At 37.7% G+C, this 24370-nt stretch overlaps 2 protein-coding genes across 3 annotated transcripts in view; one reads left to right on the forward strand and one right to left on the reverse strand.

Annotated features, from left to right (window-relative positions):
• REC114 (REC114 meiotic recombination protein) overlaps nucleotides 1-24370 on the forward strand; it is a 112135-nt gene that overhangs the window by 14627 nt on the left and 73138 nt on the right. For both annotated transcript variants that reach the window (XM_019968249.2, XM_070797053.1), the window contains exon 2: nucleotides 12606-12695. In XM_019968249.2, coding sequence (XP_019823808.1) covers nucleotides 12606-12695 — 90 coding nt within the window. The remainder of the gene's footprint in view (nucleotides 1-12605; nucleotides 12696-24370) is intronic.
• On the reverse strand, nucleotides 6218-6692 carry LOC109564153 (small ubiquitin-related modifier 1-like). The gene is made up of 2 exons (XM_070796773.1): nucleotides 6506-6692; nucleotides 6218-6458 (listed from the first exon to the last, which is right to left on the reverse strand). The coding sequence occupies exons 1-2, from the start codon at nucleotides 6690-6692 to the stop codon at nucleotides 6427-6429; spliced, it is 219 nt and encodes a 72-aa protein (XP_070652874.1). The 3' UTR covers nucleotides 6218-6426.

Raw genomic sequence — 24370 nt, forward strand, 5'->3', positions numbered from 1 at the left:
CTTTCCCAATTTGGAACCAGTCTGTTGTTCCATGTCCAGTTCTGGTGCTTCTTGACCTGCATATACATTTCTTAGGAGGCAGGTCAGGTGGTCTGGTATTCCCATCTCTTTCAGAATTTTCCACAGTTTGTTGTGATCCATACAGTCAAAGGCTGTAGCATAGTCAATGAAACAGAAGTAAGTAATTGTTCTGCTATCATTGCATTTACTCCATCTGTTTCTCTTCTTCTACTTTAGCTCCTGTTTTTAAGATTTGTTCTCCTGTGGCTGAGTCTTTGGTCCACATTATCTTGTCCATGTGATTTCTTCCTCTTTGTAGTTATGCTCTGTGTTTCTGAATATTTCTCCTACTTGATCGTTCAGACCATTAATTTGGTCTCACCAGTGTCCATCCAGTTCTTCAGTTAAGCTACTGAATTTTTATATTTGTAAAGCATGTTTTTGGCTCCAAGGCTCATTAAATGTTATTTATAATAATAATTATTTTTTGGCTCAAGTTGTTGTTGATCTCCTGTGGTTTTTTTTTTTTTTTTTTTAACTGCTAGGAGCCACATGTTCTGTGTTTTCTGTTTGTTCTTTGTCTCTTTAGCCTATTTGATATGTTGTTATTTTCCTTAACTTATGCCTCTTCTTACCTTTGGGGCTCAAGCCCAATATACCTTAAATGTTAAGTGTTGGAAAGTGCATGAGTCTCACCTTCTAGGTCTTCTGTAGAGGAGTACAAAGGACTCAGCTGAGTAAGTTGCCCAGCTCCACTATGACTCCTTAAGGCTGGGAGAGCACTCGGAATTTCAGAATACACAAGCTGATCTTCCTGGCGTAATCGACCGATGTCTATGGGTTAAGCTGTCTCCCAAGAACTGGGGCATCCCTGCCTTTGCCCTCTGGCTGCTTGCTTAGGCTTGGGTCTCCACTCTCAACAAGGGGGAAAACACACCAGCTCCTTTCATCTGGATTCTGAGACCTCAGCCCACCCTTATAGCCCACTTGGATGCCGATTTTAATAACTGCTCAAGGAAAGGTAATTGGTGTTTGGGTTGGGTTTGGGAAGGGAAGACTGCAGGAATGCAATCAAATTATTTTTTTTCTTGAACCTCTTAGAAGTCTTAGATTAGACATTTTTAAGCTCAGCATACTCTAAATATCTTTTAGATGAAATATTGCAAATTGTATGAAAAATAGTAACTGTGGAATCCCCAGAAACCTTCAAGTCTTTGCTCAAGCTTCACCTCAGTGATGCCCACATTGACTACCCTATTTATATTGTAACATCCATGCCCTGTCTTTACAACCCCCCACCTCATACCCTGCTTTGTTTGTTCTCTAGTGCCTAGCGCTTTCTTATATACCGGATAATTTACTTATTATGTTCAGTGGTGTGTCTAGAACATCTGAAGCCCAAAGTGGATAATTTTTAACACTTTCCTAAATGATGAAATTATATTCACAAAAATTTCATAAATAAAATTTATTATTATGCAAACAGCAAAAATTCTTTGATTGAGATTCATTATGATAAGCATAGCAGTAAGATAACTAAGGAAAAGGAAATGCACACTATAGCACAAGGCAGGAAAAAAAAGCACAAATGCTTAGCCATTTGTTTTTATATCTGTTGAACAGCTAAATGTTTGAACTTTGCTTCTTTGGTTAGAGGCTGATATTTTATGTAATTAATTTCTTTGAGAAGTGATTTAAAAAGTAAAACTGAAAATCTCCACAGGTACAATTTAGGCAACTAATGATAAAATTGCTGATATGTTTTATTCTCTTTTTGTTATTTAGTTTGGAAACATTTAACAGTTTTAAAAGAATAGTATTTTAATATTAAAAGTATTATTCAAATTTAGTAAAATATTTTGAGTGTGAACTAAAATTTGCAGTTGCCAAACAAAAACATTCCATCTTGTTGCTTGCACTTTGGTTGTTTTAAAATTTTAAACACAAATATAAATGCCAGAGATGAAATGACAGCTTTCTAGTAACTCAAGTTCTGTTTCCTAGTCTTTATAATCCCTGTGCTGTCATTGTTTAGTTTGAATCTATGATTTAAATGTAGAAGAATGTTGTACCACAGGGTTGAAATGAAGTGCATCCTAAGAAAGCGTTTGAGACAAGAACTTTGCAGCAAGCTTGAAGTATATCAAAGCCTTGTGAGAGTCTCTTGAAGCAGATATATGTGGTTAAGTCTGCATATATGTGTGCCAACTTTATAATTGGGAGTTTTCCAGGTGAATGTCTATGTAGGAAACAAAGTTTATTAAAGAATAAATAATAAAAATCTGAAAACTTGAATCTTAGGGTTAAACTCAGCAGTATATATTATTTAAACTCAGCAGTTGTTTAGAACTTAGATCAACAAAAGATTTTTTTCGGGGAAGGGTATTTCATCAGTGACATTGATTAGAATTGCTAGCACTGGGTGGTAATAAAGAGCAGCTGCTTTTTAGTGAGTTCAGCTATTGTTTATAAATTCTCAACAAAGCATTCCCTTATTGCCTGCACCAGGGTGACTGCTCTCACCATCCCGCTCTTGGTATGCCACTGATTTATTGTTTACTGTTGTCTGTACCTTGTCTTGCATCTCATCCCGCATTAGATCCATGAGGGCAGCTAATGTTTTGTTCAGTGATGTAGCCCATCTAAAAAAATGCTTCTGAGCATCCGTTAGGTGCCCAGTAAATATTTGTTGAATGAGCAAATGAATCAATGAAGCGGTCAAGGACATTCCTTTCTATGTTTTTTTTCTTTCCCAAACACTTATAAGAGAGAGCAATACATAGTGGGTTCGTTGTTAATGTTAGCTGACTGACCTAAACACTTGGTTTATGGCCTCTTCTTTGGATCCTTGGGTTTCCACATGAATTCTAGAATCAGCTTGTTAATTTCTTCAAAAGAATTTAAAATTTTATTATTGCTGTAACAAATTGCCACAGACTTAGTGACTTAAAAAAAAAAAACAACCCAAACTTAGTTTGCTAATGCTTTGCTTATAGTTCTGGAGGTCAGAAGTCTAAAACAGGTCTTAAAAGGTTAAAATTAGGGTGTCAGCAGGGCCGCATTTCTTCTGGAGGCTTTAGGGGAGACTATTTCTTCCCTGTTCCAGCTTCTAGAGGCCACCTGAGTTCCTTGACTTCTACTATCCTTCCATCTTCAAAGCCAGCAGACAGGTTTCCTTCTCTGACTCTTGACTCTTCTGCCTCCTTCTTTCCCTTATAGGGACCGTTAGGATTCCATTGGGCCCATCTGGAAAATCCAGAATACTTTCTTGTCTCTAGATCCTTAACTTAATCACATCTGCAAAGTCCCCTTTGCCATGTAAGATAAGATATTTACAGATTCCAGAGATAATGTCAGGAAGCTTTGGTGGGGATTATTATTCTGCCTATGTCAGCATTTGACAGCATTTAACAATATTAAATTTTCCTACCTGTAAACAAAGTGTCTCTCTCCATATATTTACTGTATATTAAATTTCTGTCAGTTTTCAGCTTATAGATCTTTTACTCCTTTTGTAATATTTATATTAATACCTAACTAGTTCATATTTTTCATGCTGTTGTAAATTTTGATGTTTTAAAATCCCAGATTCCAGTTGTTCTTTACTAGTTTGTATATATTTAGTTTTCATTTATTGATCTTGTATCCTGCAGTTGTTCTAAAATTCATTTGTTAGTTCTAGGGAATTGGATTTTCTATATAAATGATCTTGTTATCTGTGAATTAAGATAGTAAAGACAGTTTTCATCTTTCTTTCTAGTCTGAGTGCTTTTTATTTCTTTTTCTTGCCTAATTTCAGTGGTTAGAACTTCCAGTATAGTGTCAAATAGAAGTGGTGATATTCTTGTCCCTTATCTTAGAGAGAAAGCTTTTAGTCCTTCACTGTTAAGCATGATGGTAACTGTAGTTTTTTCATAAATGCCCTTCATCAACTTGAGGAAGTTCCTTCTATTCCTGGTTTGCTGATTTTTTTTTTTTTTTAATTCACGAATGGATACTGAATATTGTCAAATGTCTTTTGTACATTCTTTCATTTATTGAGCAGTCATCCTATGATTTTTCTTTTTTAGTTTATTAACATGGTGAATTACATTCAGTTCAGAATACTTCCTAATTTCTCTCTTAATTTCTTATTTACCCATGGGTTGTTTAGAAGTTCAGTTCAGTCACTCAGTCGTATCCCACTCTTTGGGACCCCATGGACTGCAGCACACCAGGCTTCCCTGTCCATCACCAACTCTCGGAGCTTGCTCAAACTCATGTCCATCAAGTCAGTGATGCCATCCAACCATCTCATCCTCTGTTGTCCCCTTCTCCTCCTGCCTTCAATCCCAGTATCAGGGTCTTTTCCAATGAGTCAGTTCTTCACATCAGGTAGGCAAAGTATTGGAGTTTCAGCTTCAGCATCAGTGTTTCCAGTGAATATACAGAACTGATTTCCTTTAGGATGGACTGGTTGGATCTCCTTGCAGTCCAAGAGATTCTCAAGAGTCTTCACCAACACCACAGTTCAAAAGCATCAATTGTTCGGCGCTCAGCTTATAGTCCAACTTTATAGTATTTAGAAGTACATTGTCTAGTTCCAAAATATTTGGGAACCTTTTCAGAGATCTTTCTGTTTCTGATTTCTAACTTAATTTTTGCTCAGAGAACATACTTTAAAATTTACTAAGACTTGTCTTATGGCCCAGAGTTTGGTCTATGTTATAAATGCTCTGTGTTCACTTGAGAAGAAAATATATTTTGCTGATATTGAGTGGTGCGCTGCTGTGCTTAGTCACTGTCATGTCTGACTCTTTGTAACCCCATGGACTGTAGCCCGCCAGGCTCCTCTGCCCATGGAGATTCTCCAGGTAAGAATATTGGAGTGGGTTGCCATGCCCTCTTCAGGGGGATCATCCCAACCCAGGAATCAAACCCAGGTCTCCCACATTGCAGGCGGATTCTTTACTATTTGAGCCACCAAAGAAGTACAAGAATACTGGAGTGGGTAGCCTATCCCTTCTCCACAGGATCTTCCCGACCCAAGAATTGAACCAGGGTCTCTGGCATTGCAGGCAGATTCTTTATCAGCTGAGCTACCAGGCCAAGCCTATTGGTATTGAGTGGAGTGTTGTGTAAATGTCAGTCAGGTCATGTTGGTTGGTAGTGTTGTTCAAGTCTACAATATGCTTGCTAATTTTCTGTGTACTTGTCAGTTATTGAGAGTGGGTGTTGAAATCTGACTGTAATTGTGGATTTGTTTACTTTTCCTTACAGTTCTATCAATTATTGTTTCATGTATTTTTATGGTTTTTTACAAATATTTTGTTTTATTTTAATAAAGCTGGTACAGATGATGTCCATTTAAAACCTATGTATCCCAGGCCAAAAAGTATAAATAAAGTGTTCTGTTGTATATACTTCTGCATGAATAACTTTAACTGCTAATGAAAATTAGAACTTTTCTGGGATCTTTTGACAAGATTTTTCTTTCATCTTAAGATGCTTTCTTTCAGTGAAGCCATCTTTGGAGTTAGTCGTTATTCTCACCACCTCTGTCATCTTGATGCCAACCTGGTATTCCACTTCTTTGGGTCCAGACCCTCAGATGTTACCTTGGAGAAGGAAATGGTAACCCACATTTTTGCCTGGAAAATTCCATGGACGGAGGAGTCTGGTAGGCTACAGTCCATGGGGTCACAAAGAGTCGGACACGACTGAGCGACTTCACTTTCTTTCTTTCTCAGATGTTAAAGGTAGCTTCAAGTTAAGGAAAGGTCATTTTTCCACAGTTCAGTTCTCTGAAAGACTTCCATCTCCCACTGAAAGTCTTAGACTGGGAGTGAAGCAGTCACATGCTGCAGGACTGATTGGAAAGTCATTATATAACACTTGCAATAGTTGATCTTATTTATCACAAGCCTGCAAATCCACAGTTCTGGGAAAGGTGGCCTCTGTGCACACATACGGTTTTTAAAAGGGAGAGTGCAGTGTGAGGGGGGCTGAGCTTTGATCGGGCTTCCCCGGTGGTGCAGTGGTAAAGAATCCGCCTGCCAGTGCAGGAGACATTGGTTCTGTCCTTGGGTCAGGAATATCCCCTGAAGTGGGAAATGGCAAGCCATTCCAGTATTCTTGCCTGGAAAATTCCACGGACAGAGGAGCCTGGGGGGCTACGGTCCATGGAGTTGCAGAGTAGTTAGACATGACTGAGCATGCATGCATGAGGTTTGATCACCAGATCAACACAATGAAAACAAGCAATAACAAATAATAGGCACTAGAATTCAAATTACTAGATACCTTACAGAGAAGGGGTGCCAGTTTTCAATTCTGGTTTAAACACCACATTATAGAAGCACTATTTTAAAAAATAAAGGATTAAGGGAAAAAAAATAAAAAGAATATCTAAACCATTGAATGACCCCCTGTTTGTTCCTGATAAACTTAAATCACATCTTCTCCCTTCAATCCCAGGTCTTTTGGAGTATGATTATTACCAGTGCTCTGGCCTTCAAAGAGAAACCTGGTTGAATTATGTGAATTCCCTGTCTTTGACAGTTGCTTCTTTGAGTTTCTTGAGATATGTCATCATTTTTCACTTTGAAGTGAATCTCACTGCTATCCTGTCCAGTAACTTTGAGTTTAATATGTTCTCCTCTCTTCTTATCCCCCAAGTCCTCAATTGAAGATTTTGCCTTCTGGTCAGACATGATGATGGTGGCATCCCTTGCTGTCTCTGCACAGCAATGGCCTGTGTAGGCAGAACCTTGCCTGCTTCATGTATTTTTAAGTTCTTATTGGTGATGTAAATGTTTAGGATAATTATGTCTCTTGATTAATTGACTCATTATCATTATGAGATGATCTTTTTTATACCTTTTGATGATCTTGCCTGAAATTAATATAGCTATTCCTGCTTTCTTTTGACTAGTATTCAGTTCAGTTCAGTAGCTCAGTCGTGTCTGACTCTTTGCAACCCCATGAACTGCAGCACGCCAGGCCTCCCTGTCCATCACCAACTCCCGGAGCCTACCCAAACTCATGTCCATTGAGTTGGTGATGCCATCCAACCATCTCATCCTCTGTCGTCCCTTTCTCCTCCTGCCCTCAATCTTTCCCAGCATCAGGGTCTTTTCAAATGAGTGAGCTCTTCGCATCAGGTGGCCAAAGTATTGGAGTTTCAGCTTCAACATCAGTCCTTCCAGTGAACACCCAGGACTGATCTCCTTTAGGATGGACTGGTTGGATCTCCTTGCAGTCCAAGGGACTCTCAAGAGCCTTCCCCAACACCACAGTGTTAGCAGTGTGTATTTTTCTCACCCTTTTGTTTCTTATATGTTTATATTCATATATAGTTGTGCCTTGTCTTCTCATCCTGTTGTCAGATTGTCTTTTATTGAAATGTCTAAACCATTTACATTTAATGTGGTCATTGAGAGGGTTAGGTATAAGTAGTCTTGGTATTTTCTTTGTTTTTGTCCCACTTGTTCTTCCTTTTATATTCTTATTTTGGATTCGTTAAATATTGTTTTTAATCCCTTATATCCATCTACTTTTAAAGAAGATATGTAGATATAAATAAGTAAATACAAAAAAAAAAAAAACAGAATTGCTAAGAATTGGTGTGATTGGGCATAGTCATGGACAAGAATTGGACTTGTTCTGTTGACCAGTGCCAGCTGCAGGCATTGCAGTTTTCGGTGTATCTCATCAATTTGCTGAGCATACCTCTCAGATATTATGGTTTCGCCAGGATTCAGAATTCAGTCTGTAGTAGATCAGACTGGCAGCAGACCACCAAACAGTGACCCCAGTCTTTTGTGGTTCAAGTTTGGCTTTGGGAAATACTTTGGAACTTCTACTTAGTCCAGCCACTGAGCTGGTCATCGCCGGTTGTCATATAAAATCTACTTTTCATCACACATTACAATCCAATTGAGAAATGGGTCATTGTTATTGTGTAGAATAAGAGAAGATGACACTTCAAAATGATGATTATTTTGGTTTTCACTGCGCTCACGAGGCACCCACTTACCAAGCTTTTTCACCTTTCCAATTTGCTTCAAATGTCTAATGACTGGAGAATGGTTGACGTTGAGTTCTTCAGCAACTTCTTGTGTAGTTGTAAGAGGATCAGCTTCTATGATTCTCTCAATTGGTCACTGTCAACTTCTGATGGCCGGTCCCTGCACTCCTGATCTTCAAGGCTCTCATCTTTGCAAAACTTCTTGAACCACCACTGCACTGTACATTCTGTAGCAGTTCCTGGGCCAAATGCTTTGTTGATGTTGTAAGTTGTCCCCACTGCTTTATGAGCAATTTTGAGCGCAAATAAGAAAATCGCTTGAATTTACTTTTTGTCTAACATCATTTCCTTAGTTTTAAAATAAATATAAAATGAACAGTAAGTAATAAGTCTTTAGCAAAAAACATAGTGATAAATGTGCATTAAAATGATGTATAATATAATCACATTTACGAATGTATTGCAGTATCAAATGGTAAAGTTCAACTGTGCAAAACTGCAATTACTTTTGCACCAACCTAATACCCGATTTTGGAGAAGGCAATGGCACCCCACTCCAGTACTCTTGCCTGGAAAATCCCATGGACTGAGGAGCCTGGTGGGCTGCAGTCCATGGGGTTGCTAAGAGTTGGACAGGACTGAGTGACTTCACTTTCACTTTTCACTTTCATGCATTGGAGAAGGAAATGGCAACCCACTCCAGTGTTCTTGCCTGGAGAATCCCAGGGACGGGGGAGCCTGGTGGGCTGCCATCTATGGGGTCATACAGAGTCAGACATGACTGACATGACTTAGCAGCAGCAGCAGCAATACCTGATTTGGATAATGGGGCCGGGAGTTGTTGGCAGTTTTTGGTAGGATGGTCAGGAAAGATGTTACTTGGAAATATGATATTTAAGCAAAGGCCTGAAAAAGATCAAAGAATGAGTCATGTGGATCTAGGATGAGACAATTTCAGATAGAACAGTAATTGTAAAATCCCTGAGCTTTATAATCATTAATATGTCTAGCAGGTTCAAGAAGCAGCAAAGAGGCCAGTGCAGCCAGAGCAGCATGGCCAAAGTGACATGAGAGCAGTGAGGTAATGGAGGGCTAGATTGTGGAGCACCTTGCCTGAGTCTCTGAAAGAAATGGAAAGCTGCTATTGGGTTTTGAGCTAGAAATGACATGACCTGACTTAGGTTTTAAAAGGATCACTCTGGAAGATGGTACTTTAGGACATTAGTCCGCCATCTTCTTGGATCCCTGGCCTGCTGAATAAAGTCTGTATTCCTTGCCAAAAAAAAGGACCACTCTGGCTACTTTAATGAGAATAAAATGTGTTGGAAGGGGAGAGCAAGAATAGAAACTGGAAAGCCAGTTAGGAGGTTATTATAATAATCCAGCTAGAGATGATGCTAACTCAGACCAGACTTGTGAGAAGTGGTTAGATTCTGCATATTTTGAAGGACTTGTTCTTGGATGTGGGTATGCAAAAAGTACAGGATTCAAGAATGATTCCACAGTTTGACCTAACAAAATGGAAGTATAGAATTATATTCTGAGGTAGGAGGTGGGAAAACTGTGGGAGTCAGAAACCTACAGCAGTCTGGTCCATGGTAGATGTCTTGTGCCTGCAGCCTTGCAACCTCCCCTTTTGGCTACAAAGAGTGGGCCTTGGACCTGGAACACTTACTTAGCAAGAGATAGAGTCCTCACAGCCTGTGCTTCTAAGTTCTGCTTAAACGTCATATGGCAGCTGGCCAGCTGCACTAGCTGCACTGCTGTATCTGTCCCCTGGGGAGAGAAGGAGGAGTCGTTGTGCTACAGCCATGACGGGTACCGGCCAGCTGCCCTCCATGGCCGCCTAGAGGGATTTGCTGGCCATGGGGGAACCAGCCTCCAGTACTGAGCTTGATCAGATACTGTTTCCTCCACTGCTTGACTGTTGTTTTCCATTGTGACTCCAGTACCACGATACAGTGAGCAGAAGTGTTTGGCCTTCTACTTCTGGTGACAGGCAACAGATGCCACTTGCTTGACAATTTGTGAATATTGAATGAATGGGAAGATTTGGATGTCAAGTTAAGGGCTGTTAATTTTGAGATGACGGACTGTTAAGTACCAATTACGTGTAAAAGTTTGGAGACATCCCTGGTGATCCAGTGGTTAAGACTCTGTGATTCCTACTGCTTGGGGAGCTAAGATCCTACATGCCACATGGCACAGCCAAATAAAAAAGATGTAAAAGTTTGAAGGTCAGGGGAGAAAAAAATGATAAAATTATTTGGAAAGAATTGTCATCGCCATAAATGAGTGTTTCTGTCCAACAAGAAAGATATATAAAAATGTTCTAAACAGCCTTATTTGCAGTAGATTTACACTGGAAAACAATATTCATCAATAGAATAAAGAAAAATAAATTGTGATATAGTCATAGAATGGTATTTTACAGTAATGATAATGAACTCAGGTACATGCAAAATGGATGAAGCTAGACATAAAAGAATTCTCTATGATTCTATTCGTATAAATAAAATCAAACCATGGTGTTAGAAGTCAGGATAAATATTATCTTAGGGGGAGGAGGGAGAAGGTAGTGATTGGGAGATAGCACTAGAGTAATTTCTGGATGTATGTGTGTGTTAGTTGCTCAGTCATGTCCGACTGTTTGTGATCCCGTGGACTGTAGCCTGCAAGGCTCCTCCTTCCATGGGATTTTCCAGGGGATCTTCCCCACCCAGGGATCAAACCCACATCTCCTGCATTGCAGGCAGACTTTACCATCTGAGCCACCATCTCAACATGGTGTTTTCTTTATCATCCGTCATTGAACTGTTCATTTAAGTGTTGAGCACTTTTTGGGACATATGTTATAGTTCTTTAAAAAAAATGTTTAACTGTCATATTAGAATATTGCCTCCCAAAGAATTTGTTTCAGGCTCCAGTTTCAATAGCTATGCTTGATTGCTAGCTATCCTTGCCGTTTTAAGTGTTCATGAAAATTACAAGGTAGTCTGTTTAAACTATGATGGAAGAGCATTGTACAGATAACTGAATTCCTAATATTGGGAAAGAGGCTGAATAACAACCACTGAGGGAAATAGTGCAGGGTTTAGCATACCTTCTTTGGCATCCAGAATGTTACTCGATTTTTAATTTGGAATTTAAAGTGAATTAGAGAAAAGTCTGATTTTCCCCTTCAGTCTCTCCCATCAGGAAGTTTCCATAAGCCTCTTATCCTTATCCATCAGAGGGTATACAGAATTAAAATCACAATCATAGAAAACTAACCAAACTGACCACATGGATCACAGCCTTGTCTAATTCAATGAAACTATGAGCCATACCTGGTAAGGCCACCCAAGATGGACAGGTCATGGTAGAGAGTTCTGACAAAACGTGGTCCCCTGGAGAAGGAAATGGCAAACCACTTCAGTATTCTTGCCTTGAGAACCCATGAACAGCATGAAAAGGCAAAAAAATAGGACACTGAAAGATGAACTCCCCAGGTTGGTAGGTGCCCAATATACTACTGGAGATCGGTGGAGAAATAACTCCAGAAAGAATGAAGAGATGGAGCCAAAGCAAAAACAACACCCAGTTGTGGGTGTGACTGGTGATGGAAATAAAGTCCGATGCTATAAAGAACAATATTGCATAGGAACCTGGAATGTTAGGTCCATGAATCAAGGCAGATTGGAAGTGGTCAAACAGATGGGAAGAGGGAACATCGACGTTTTAGGAATCAGTGAACTAAAATGGACTGGAATGGATGAATTTAACTCAGATGACCATTATATCTACTACTGTGGGCAAGAATCCCTTAGAAGAAATGGAGTAGCCATCATAGTAAACAAAAGAGCCCAAAATGCAGTACTTGGATGCAATCTCAAAAGCGACAGAAGATCTCTGTTCATTTCCAAGGCAAACCATTCAGTTTCTCAGTAATCCAAGTCTATCCCCTGAACAGTAATGCTGAAGAAGCTGAAGATGAATGGTTCTATGAAGACCTACATGACCTTCTAGAACTAACACCCAAAAAGATGTTCTTTTCATTATTGGGGACTGGAATGCAAAAGTAGGAAGTCAAGAGATACCTGGAGTAATGGGCAGATTTGACCCTGGAATACAAAATGAAGCAGGGCAAAGGCTAACAGAGTTTTGCCAAGTGACATTACAAATTAAATCCCATCTCAAGAAAAACACCAGATTTTGAGGGGTTATAAAAATGGAGTATATGGCTTAAGAAATAGACTCTGTAGTCTGACAACAACTTGTAAGGTATTATTCCCATGTTACAGAAAGGAAATTCAGGCTCAGAGATAATGATTTATTAAAATGTAACTCAAAAGTGGTTGACTCAGGCTCCATATCTCTCAATTCCTGATTTAGTATTGTTGTTTTAAAATATTGGTTTTAGTTATATTTTTTAAAAAGTTTGGTTTTTAACTCCTGTACGAGGAGAAACTTGAAACTATAGGGGAATGATTACAGATTAAATGAGGGGAAGGGAACATTTAGTTTGGAAGATGAATGTAAGAAGATAGTTTGGTTTTAACTATCAAAACTAACTAACAGAAACATCTTAAATACGTTTTTCTCTTTCTTTTTCAAGGTTTTTGACTCCAGTGAAGAATCTGGGCATCTTGTTCTCACCATAGTTATATCGGGGCATTTCTTCATTTCCCAAGGACAGACACTGTTGGTAGGTTTTATGCATATAATATGCATATATGGATATATTTCTTTTAAGCTTTACATTAATTTTGTATCCTTAAGGTTCTTCAGTCTCATTGAAATTTATCAGGTTCAACAAATTAAGCATTTATTGAATGTTCTATAATAGAAATAAAAAGATAGTATTTCCTGCCATTAAAGGGATTTTTAGAGTTTTCTTGGGAGTCAAAATGGATCAGAGGGTTAAGATGAATCAGTATTATAAAGGATTCTTCATTGGGGAGATTGGGTTGAAGACAGGTTAGATTTATAGAGAAATGGATGGAGAGTTTTCCAGATAAAAAACATGTGCAGAGGAATTGTTGTTTAGTAACTGACTTGCTCTCAGTTGGTTGTTGATGTTTCAAGTTGTCTCTACTGCTTTACAACCCATTTTGAACTCAAATGAAAAATTTGCTCAAATTTGCTTTTTGTCTTATATCATTTCTATAGTCTAAAATAAATAGAAAAAAAAAAAAAACCCAAATAATAAGTCACTGAAAACTGAAAGTGAAAGTTGCTCAGTCGTGTCCAACTCTGCAACACCATGGCTGTAGCCCGCCAGACTCCTCTGTCCAGGGAATTCTCCAGGCAAGAATTCTTGCCTGGTAGCTCAGACAGTAAGGAATCTGCTTACAGTAAGGAATCTGCTTACAATGCGGAGACCCAGGTTCAATCCCTGGATCAGGAAGATTAAAGAAGGAAAAGGCCACCCACTCCAGCATTCTTGCCTGGAGAATTCCCTGGACAGAGGAGCCTGGCAGGCTACATTCTATGGAGTCACAAAGAGTCAGAAATGACCAAGTGACTGACACTTTCACTTCCACTTCAGTAAATCATTAGCAAAAAACTTAAAGCAAGAAATGCACATTAAAATGGTGTATAACATAACCACATTTACTTAAGAATGTATTCCAATATCAAACAGCAAAGTTCAACAGTGCAAAACTGCAGTTACTTTTACACCAACCTAATAATTCTCTGTGCTATACAATAAATCTTTGTTCTTTATCTGTTTTATATATTGTAGTTTTATCTGCTAATCCCAAACTCCTAATTTATCCTCTCATCTTTCCCATTTGGTAATCATGAGTTTGTTTTCTATGTCTGTGAGTCTGTTTGTAAGTAAGTTCGTTTATATCATATTTTAGATTCAACATATAAGTGATTTATGATATTTGATTTACTTCACTTAGTATAATAATTTCTAGATTACTCCATGTTGCTGCAGATGGCGTAATTTCACTCTTCTTATGGCTGAGTAATATTCTCTTATGTCTTGGCTGCTATGAACATGGGGTGCAAGTACCCATTAGTAGAATTGCTGGATCATATGGTAGTTCTATATTTTAGTTTTCTGAGGAACCTCCATACTGTTTTGCATGGTAGTTGCACCAACTTACATTCCCACCAGCAGTGTAGGAAGATACCCTTTACTCCACACTCTCTCTTGCATTTGTTATTTCTTGACTTTTTAATGATAGCCATTCTGACCAGGGTGAAGTGATACCTCATTGTAGTTTGGCTTTGGTGTTTCTCTAATAAGTAGTGATGCTGAGCATCTTTTTCAGGTGTCTGGCTATCTGTCTATCTTCTTTGGAGAAATGTCTGTTTTTAAATTGGGTCATTTGGTTTTTTGTTGTTGTTGAGTTATATTATCTGTTGGTATATTTTGGAGATTAAACCCTTGTTGGTCACATCATTTGAAAATATTTTCTCCCATTCCATAGGTTGTATTTTCATTTTTTAATGCATTGATTCGGTCCCACTTGTTTGTTTTTATTTTTATTGCCTTAGGAGACTGACCTAAGAAAACATTGCTACAATTTATGTCAAAGAATATTTTGCCTGTGTTCTCTTCTAGGACTTTTATAGTGTCATATCTGATATTTAAGTCTTTTAATGGCCTTTGTTTTAAAGTCTGTTTTTGTCTGATATGAATATCACTACCCCTGCTTTCCCGTCATTTCTGTTTGCATGAAATATATCTTTTTCTAATTCCTCACTTTCAATCTATGGGTTTATTTCACCCTAAAATGGGTCTCTGCTGCTGCTGCTGCTAAGTCACTTCAGTCGTGTCCGACTCTGTGTGACCCCATAGACGGCAGCCTACCAGGCTCCTCCATCCCTGGGATTCTCCAGGCAAGAACACTGGAGTGGGTTGCCATTTCCTTCTCCAATGCGTGAAAGTGAAAAGTGAAAGTGAAGTCGCTCAGTCGTGTCTGACTCTTCAGGACCCCATGGACTGCAGCCTACCAGGCTCCTCCATCCATGGGAGTTTCCAGGCAAGAGTACTGGAGTAGATCGCCATTGCCAGAAGCCAGTAGGCAACATATTGTAGGCTCTTATTTTATATCCAGCCTGCCACTCTGTATCTTTTATTGGAGCACTTAGTTCATTGAAATTTAAAGTAATTATTGATAGATATGTATTTATTAACATTTTAAATCTTGTTTTCCAAAAGCTCTAATTTTATAAAAATGCATAACATTAAAAATGTTTTTCATTCTGAATACACATAAACACAGATATATCATAGAAAACTTATGGAATAAAGAAATATATAAAGGAAAAATAAAAATCTCCTTGTTTGAAAGTTCATTTTTGTAAATTGAAGTACAGTTGATTTACAGTATCATGTTAGTGTCAGGTATATGACAAAGTGATTCAGTTATATATATATTTTTCAGATTATCTTCCCATTATAGGTTATTACAAGATATTGAATATAGTTCCCTGTGCTATACAGTAAATCCTTGTTGCTTTTCTGCTTTAAATATGCTAATGTGTATATGTTAATCCTAATTTATCCTTTTCTCCCCCTTCACCTTTGGTAACCATAAGTTTGTTTTCTGTGTCTGTTAGCCTGTGTCTGTTCTATGAATAAATTCATTTAATTGTCTTTCTCTATCTGACTTACTTCACTTGGTATGATAACTTCTATGTCTATTCACATTGCTGCAAATGGCAAAAATTCATTCTTTTTATGGGCCAAGTAATATCCATTGGGCACACCGGATCTTTATCCATTCATGTGTCGACGGACGTTTAGGTTGCTTCCATGTCTTGGCTGTTGTAAATAGTGTTGCTATGACTATTGGTGTACATACATCTTTTCAAATTAAAGTTTTCATTTTTTCTGGATATATGCCCAGGAGTGTGATTGCTGGATCATATGGTAACTATTTTTAGTTTTTTAAGGAATCTCTATACTGTTTTCTATAGTGGCTGTACCACTTTACATTCTCACCAACAGTGCAAGAGTATTCCCTTTTCTCCACATCCTCTACAGCATTTATTATTTGTAGAATAAAAGTTTATATTTGAATTGATATTTAGAAACAAAATGAGTAGAGAAACAAGATAGTAATTTCCAGTCAAGGAAATTGTATAAGAAAAGAAATGTAAGAAAAGGCTATTACATCATTTAGCTGTGATTGATATCTATATTGACATAATAAATTTGTATAGATATTTACTGACTATGTAGACATAATATATTCATTTAACAAATGTTTATTGAACAATTACTGTATGCTTGGCATTGTTCTAGGTGCTAGGGATACAGCATTGAACAGCAAAAACAAAAATCCCTGTCATGATGGAGTGTCATCGTTCTGGTGGGGACAAGCAGTAATAAATAGGTCAAATATATTTAAAAGATATGAATTTTTAGTGAATCTCTTACATGTTCTGTTATAATATGGCAGCATCCCACAGTTGTATGCTGTGACAATTCATCTCTCCACTCTAGTGGAAGATAGCTTTATCTTTGAATGTGATATGACCTGCAAAGGCATCTTTGTGTTCCTTGTTATTTTTAAAATTGTAGCACTACTTGGACAGTTGTGCTTTATAAGCCACTATTAGGGCTTATATCAGTTGCCAAGAGACAAGATTTCTTGTTTAACTTCGAAAGTAGGATATTCCAGATGGTGAACTGATGGATGTCTAGCACAAACTAATTCTCCTTGTCACTGTCATGGATCTTTGCTGGATGGTGACAGTAATGCAGTTTGACCTCCTCAGACATAGGGTCCCATCCTATTCTTGTCTCTGCTCCATTCTTTTGCACCAGTAGTAGTTGTTGTTACAAACTTTATATCATACATGGAATGATTTTTGCATGGCAGTGACAAGACCAAGTTTATAAAATTCTAAGACATCACTGTTGAGTTGTCTACCATTTGGTACATGTTGCACATATGTGTATAACTTGGTTAATATTTGTAAAAATCTTTCTTTAAACACTTTTTCAAAAGATACCTTTATTAAGTTATAATTTACATAAAATAAAATTAATTTTAACTGTTCAGTTTGATGTGTTTTGATGAACATATGTATTTGTATAACCACCACACAATCATAATATAGGACATTTCAATTAATATGAAAAGTTTCCTTGCGCTTCTTTGTAGTTCATTCTCTCTGCCCACCATTGGCACCTAGCAAAACCAATCATCTGCTTTCTGTCACTATAGATTTGCCTTTTCTAGAATTTCATATAAATAAAATCATACAATATGTAGTCCTTTTGTGTCCAGCTTCTTCCACTTAGTGTAATACTTTTGAGAGTCATCCATAGCGTTCATTCATTACTGAATAGTATTCTGTTATGTGGATAAGCCTAATTTGTTTATCCATTCAATTTTTGATAGACATTGGGTTGTCCCATTTTTTTACTGTTATGAATGATGCTGGTATAAACATTTGCATACAGCCTTTTGTTTCATTTTTCTTTAGTAAATTCCCAAGACAGGAACTGTTGCTGGATCATATGGTACATCTGTGTTTAACTTTATAAGAAACTGCAAAGCTGTTTTTCAGGGTTGCATTCCTACAAGCAGTGTATGAGGGTTCTGGTTATTCCATGTCCTCACTGACACTTGGTATTGTCAAGTTTAACTATGTAACTGTTCTTGTACATATGTAGTGGTATCTCATGATGGTTTTATTTTTAATTTCCTTAAAGGCTAATGATATTGACCATCTTTTTGTGTGTATTTACCATTTGTGTATTTTATTGAAGTGTCTTGTTTCTATCTTATTCCATGTTTAATTGCCTTTTCATATTTGAATAAGTTTTTATTTTTTCCTTTTTTCGCATTTCTTTTTTAAAATTTTTATATTGGAGATAGTTGATTAACAGTGTTGTGTTAGTTTCAGGTGTACAGCAAAGTTATTCAGTTATACATATATGTTATCTATTCTTTTTTCAGATTCTTTTCCCATTTTAGGTTGCTGTACAATATTGAGCAGCGTCCCCTGGGCCGTGCAGTAGGTCCTTGTTGGTTATCTGTTCTAAAGGCAGTAGTGAGGACAGGCCAATCCCAAACTCCCAGTCTGTCTGTCCCTGCCACAGTTGCCCCTGGTAACAGTAAGTTTGTTCCCAAGTCTGTGAGTATGTTTATGTTTTGTAAACAAGTTCACATGTATCATTTCTTTTACAGTCTGCATGTAAGTGATATCATATGGTATTTGTCTTTCTCTGTCTGACTTCGCTTAGCATGATTATTTCCAGGTCCACCGTCTATGTAGCTGCAAATAGTGTGATTTCTTCTTTTAGTGGCTGATTTTCATTCTTTTATTCCATTGTGCGTATGTGCCACATCCTCTTTATCTGTCAGTGGACATAGGGGTTGCTTCCCTGTCTTGGCTATTGTAATCTGTGCTGCAGTGAACATTATGGTGCATGTGATCCTTTCAAACCATGTTCTCTGGATATGTGTTCAGGAGTGGGATTGCTAGATCATTTGGTAGCTCAATTTTTAGTTTCCCGAGGAACCTCCATACTGCTCTCCATAGTGGATATACCAATATATGTTCTCACCAACAGTGTCAGAGGGTCCCCTTTTCTCCCCATCCTCTCCAGCATTTATTATTTGTAGATTTTTTGACAGTGGCCATTCTGACTGGTGTGAAGTGATATCTCATGGTAGTTTTGATTTTCATTTCTCAGTTCTTATTCTGATTATAGCTGTTTTATCAGAAATGTGTTCTGCAAATATTTCATCCAGTCTGTGGCTTACCTTTTCATTTCTTAACAGTGTCTCTTGATGAGCTAAAGCCTAAAATTTTAATCAAGTCCTGTTTTATTCTCTTTGTATGCTATGTAAGAAATTTCCATCTACTCTGAGATTGTAATGATATTTTCCTATGTTTTTTTTTCTGGAAATTTTATGATTTTAGCCCTTACATTTAGGCCAATAGCCCATTATGATTTTTTGTAACATTGCATAACATTAATGTTTATTATTATTTTGTATAGTATCCTTTCTTCTCTTCAATTAAAGCAATATGGTATTGAAAACATTACTGTTATGGAACATAATCATGGATCTTAGGGAACCTACTTCTGGAACCTTTGAATTAATTTTTAATATATAGTGAGGGATAAGGGTCTGGGTTAATTTTTTCACACATATATAACAATTGTCCCAGCATCATTTATTGCAGAGTCTATTTGTCATTGAAATTACCTTGGCACTTTTTTAAAAAATCAGTTTTCTGTGTATGTTTGGATCTATTTCTAGACTCTCTTTTCTCTTCCATTGACCTAAATGTCTGTTCTTACTCCAATAACATACTGTCTTGATTACTTTAGCTTTGTTGTAATTTTTGAAATTGGTAGTGTAATTCCTCCATGTTCTTTCTCTAAGTTGTTCTGTTATTTGCATTTCTGTTTAAATTTTAGAGTCAGCCTTCCTGCAAAAAAGCCTGCTGGGTTTTTGATTGGAATTCCTTTGAATCTATAAATCATCTTGGAGAGAATTGACATCTTAATAGAGTCTTCTGACCCATGAGCATGTTATAACTCTCCATTTATTTATATCTTCTATTTATTCCATTTATTCATAAACTCTTTCAGCAGTGAATTTATAGTTTTCACAATAGGTCTTATACATACTTAGCTAAATTTGTCCACAAATACTTATAGTTAGGTTAAAATAGAATTTTTAAAAATCTCAATATCTAATAATTTGTTGCTAATGAGTAAAAATATATTTGAATTTTTTCATGTTCACCTTATATCCTGTGGTCTTGCTGAATTCATTTATTCTTCAGCTTTTTTGTAGATGTTTTGTAGTTTTTTCTACATAGGTGATCTGTTGTCTAAATAGACAGTTTTACATTCCTCTTTTCACTCTACATACTCCGCCCACTCCCTGCTGTTTACCCCCAAGATTGCACTGGCTAGGATAGCCTTTATGATGTTGAATGGAAATAGTGAGAGTTGATACCCTTGTCTTGTTCCTGGTCTTGGGAGAAAAGCATTCAGTCTTCACCAGTAAGTATAGTGTTAGCCGTAGGGTTTTTGTCAGTAACCCTTTATGAGATTGGGGAAGTTACCTTCTATTTTAGGTTGCTGAGAGTTTTCAATCATGAATAGGCATTGAATTTTGCTGAATGATGTTTCTGTATCTATTGAGAAGTTTTTTTCCTGTTTTAGTTCTGTTGATGTTAAAAACTTTAAAAATATTCAGCTCTTACACATCAGTGTTTATTATAAAAATTTTATTTTTATATTATGTATATGTGTGTGATAAAAATAACACATTTTTAAAAACTTTGGAAAAGATCTTGATGCTCTGAAAGATTAAAGGCAAAAGGAGAAGAGGGCAGCAGAGGATGAGATGGTTAAATAGCATTACCGACTCAATGGACATGAATTATAGCAAACTCTGAGAGACAGTAAAGGACAGGGAAGCCTGGTGTGCTGCAGTCCATGGAGGGCGGGGTCACAGAGTCAGACACAACTTAGCAACTGAACCACAACATTTAATAAACATTTTGCCCCTAAATCAAAGGATAGTTTTGTATGTAGTGTAGTCAGTATTTTCTGGATTCCACAGGAACCAACACATAGAAGAGGAAACATTTTTAGATTATAGCACATTTCATTTGCAATTTTGGGTTGGTGTTACATTTACATGCCCTCTCCCTTCATACTAATCTGGATTGTGATATATTTTTAGAATTTTTCCCATAAAAGGTAGGGATAGGATAGCCATGGAAAGTTTTAGCCACTTCCTTTTTAGTATGAGAATCTAATTATTGGCATGGATTAAAATGCACTGTATTTATACTATCAAATTTTGTAGAAGCTGCACAACTCCTCCCCCCGAAAAAGTACAAACTCACTTTTTTCAGAAAGATTAATTGCTCAGGCCTGGTAACAGCTCCCTCTGTGATGTTATTTTATCGAAATCCAAACAGGCTTTGAGCTCTCTGCTTGGACCTGGGCAGCTATTTAGATTTGATTTCCCTTAAACTTCATAGTTCTTTGCCACCTACTGTGAGGTCCATGGGAACTTAATGCTTCAGATTAAACTGTAGCTTGGCACAGTAGTACCATAGGTTTCCATTTTGCCTGTTAAATTAGCACCTGCATCCATGTAAGAATATTGTTGCCAAAAGGCTCCATGCAGAACCACCACTAGGCCATTCTGTTGTTACTTATTTCAAAGGGTTGGTACAACCAAAAGGCTGGGAGACCTTGGCTCCATCTTCAGTCTACCGTGGCCCAAGTTCAACTGGATTCCCCTTTCTAGTCTTGGATTTTGAACAGATTCTCTCTTATATATTGTGGGCTTTTCAACTTTGTTTTTAATCCTGATAAAATACAAACACATGAAACTTACCATCTTCACCATTTTTAAGCACACATGAAGGACATTGACATTTTGTGCAGTCATTGCCAGTTCAGCATATCTCCAGAATTCATCTTGAAAAACTGAAACTCTACTCATTCAATAACTCCTTATCGCCCCTCTCCCAGCTTAGCCCTGGCAACAGACAGTCTACTTTCTGTCTCTGAATGTGACTGCTTTAGTTACCTCATGTAAGTAGAATCATACAGTGTTTGTCTTTCTGTGACTGGCTTGTGTCACTGAGTACAGGGTCCTCAAGAGTCATTTAGTTACAGTGTGTGTCAGAATTTCCTTCTTTTTTAAGGCTGAATAATCTTCCGTTGCATGTATACACCACGCGTTGTTTATCCATTCTTCTGTTGTGGACACCAGGTTTGTTTGCACCTCTTGCCTGCTGTGAGTAATGCTGCTATGAACATGGGTGTATAATGTCTCTTTGAGACTGATTTCAGTTCTTTTGGGTGTATACCCAGAAGAGTTAATGGAACATAGGGTAATTCTACTTTTTGAGGAACTACCATACTTTTTTCCCACAGTGGCTACCCTATTTTACACTCCCATCAACAGTGCACAAAGATTCCAGTATCTCTACATCCTCACTATGGTTGTTATTTTCTTGGTTTTTTAATTGTAGTATATAATTGACATATACTATTATTAGTTTCAGGCATACAGTGGTTCGATATTTGTGTACATTGCAAAATGATCACCATAGTTATCTAGTTAACATCCATCGCCTTCCATAGTTAACAAATTTTTTTTCTTATGATGAGAACTTGTAAGATCTGTTCTCTTATAGCAACGTCTGAATATGCACAGATCTTCCTTAATATGTGATTATGTCCTGATAAACCCATCATAAATTTAAAATATTCATTCAAAAATTGATTTAATCACTTAGCCTACTAAACATTATGGCTTAGCCTTGTTGATGTTCAGTCGCTCAGTCATTCCAACTCTTTGTGACCCCATGGACTGCAGCACACCAGTCTTCCCTGTCCTTCACCATCTCCTGAAGCTTGCTTAAACTCACGTCCATTGAGTCAGTGATGCCATCCAACCATCTTATCCTCTGTTGCCTCTTCTCCTGCCTTCAATCTTTCCCAGCATTGGTCTTACCCAGTGAATTGGCTCTTCGCGTCAGGTGGCCAAAGTATTGGAGCTTCAGCATCAGTCCTTCCAATAAATATTCAGGGTTTAGGAATGACTGGTTTGATCTCCTTGCTGTACAAGGGACTCTCAAGAGTCTTCTCCAACACACAGTTTGAAAGCATTGATTATTTGGCACTCAGCCTTCTTTACGGTCCTACTCTCACATCCATATACAACTGCTGGAAAAGCCATAATTTTGACTAGATGGACCTTTGTCAGCAAAGTAATGTCTCTGCTTTTTAATATGCTGTCTAGGTTTGTCATATTTTTTCTTCCAAGGAGTCATAGCTTTCTTCCAAGGAGCAAGCATCTTTTACTTTCAGTAGCTTAGCCTAGCCTGGAGAAGGCAATGGCACCCCACTCCAGTACTCCTGCCTGGAAGGCTGCAGTCCACGGGGTTGCTGAGGGTCGGACACGACTGAGCGACTTCGCTTTCACTTTTCACTTTCATGCATTGGAGAAGGAAATGGCAACCCACTCCAGTGTTCTTGCCTGGAGAATCCCAGGGACGGGGAAGCCTGCTGGGCTGCCATCTATGGGGTCGCACAGAGTCGGACACAACTGAAGCTGCAGCAGCAGCAGCAGCAGCCTAGCCTATCTTAAATGCACTCAGAACATTTACATTTGCCTACAGCTTGGGAAAATCATCTAACACAAAGCATATTTTGTAAAGTGTTGAATATCTCATGTAATTTATTGAATTCTGCACTGAAAGTGAAAAACAATGATTTTAAGTGTAGTGGTTGTTTATCCTCATGATCAAGTAGTATTTGGGGGAGCTACAGCTCACTGTTGCTGCCAGGGATCATGAGAGAGTACTGTACAGCATGTTGATAGCATGGAGGGAAAGATCAAAATTCAAAGTACAGATTCACTGGATTTATATTGCTTTTGTACCATCATAAAGTCAAATTGTTAAATTGAATCACCATAAGTTGGCAACTGTCTATATTATTAACTATAGTCACCTTGGTATACTTTACATCCCCAGGACTTCAGTTCAGTTTAGTCGCTCAGTTGTGTCCGACTCTTTGCGACCCCATGAACCGTAGCACACCAGGCCTCCCTGTCCATCACCAACTCCCAGAGTTTACTCAAACTCATGTCCATTGAGTTGGTGATGCCATCCAACTATCTTATCCTCTGTTGTCCCCTTCTCCTCCTGCCTTCAATCTTTCCCAGCATCAGGGTCTTTTCAGATGAGTCAGTTCTTTGCATCAGGTGGCCAAAGTATTGGAGTTTCAGCTTCACCATCAGTCAGCATCCCCAGGACTTACTTATTTTATAACTGGAAGTTTGAGTCTTTTGATCCCTTTCACCATTTCTCCCACTCCTGACCCCAACCCTGGCAATTGCTAATTTAGTCTCTATAGCTAAAAGCTTGTTTCTTTGTTTTTATTTTTAGATTCCATGTATAAGTAAGATCATACAGTATTTGTCTTGGTCTGAATTAATTCACTTAGTATGATGCCCTCAAGGTGCTTTCACGTTGGCAGATGACAAGATTTCATTTTTTTATGGACTGAATAATAGGCCGTTGTATATGTAAACCACATCTTCTTTATTCATTCATTGATGGAACTTGACGTTGTTTCCATATCTTGGCTGTTAAAATTAATGCTGCAGTGAACATGGGGTACATATATTTTTTTCAAGATAGGATTTTAATTTTCTTCAAATAAGTACTTTGTGGGATTGCTGAAGCATATGGTTCTATTTTTAACCTTTAATTTAAAAGTTCTATTTTTAGATTTTTGAGGAACTTCCATAGTGTTTTCCTCATCAGTTCACACTTCCACCAACAGTGCACAAAGGTTTCCTTTTCTCCACATCATTGCTAACACTTGTTATTTCTTGGCTT

The sequence above is a fragment of the Bos indicus genome, chromosome 10 (genome assembly GCF_029378745.1).
Source record: "Bos indicus isolate NIAB-ARS_2022 breed Sahiwal x Tharparkar chromosome 10, NIAB-ARS_B.indTharparkar_mat_pri_1.0, whole genome shotgun sequence".
Classification (NCBI taxonomy): domain Eukaryota; kingdom Metazoa; phylum Chordata; class Mammalia; order Artiodactyla; family Bovidae; genus Bos; species Bos indicus.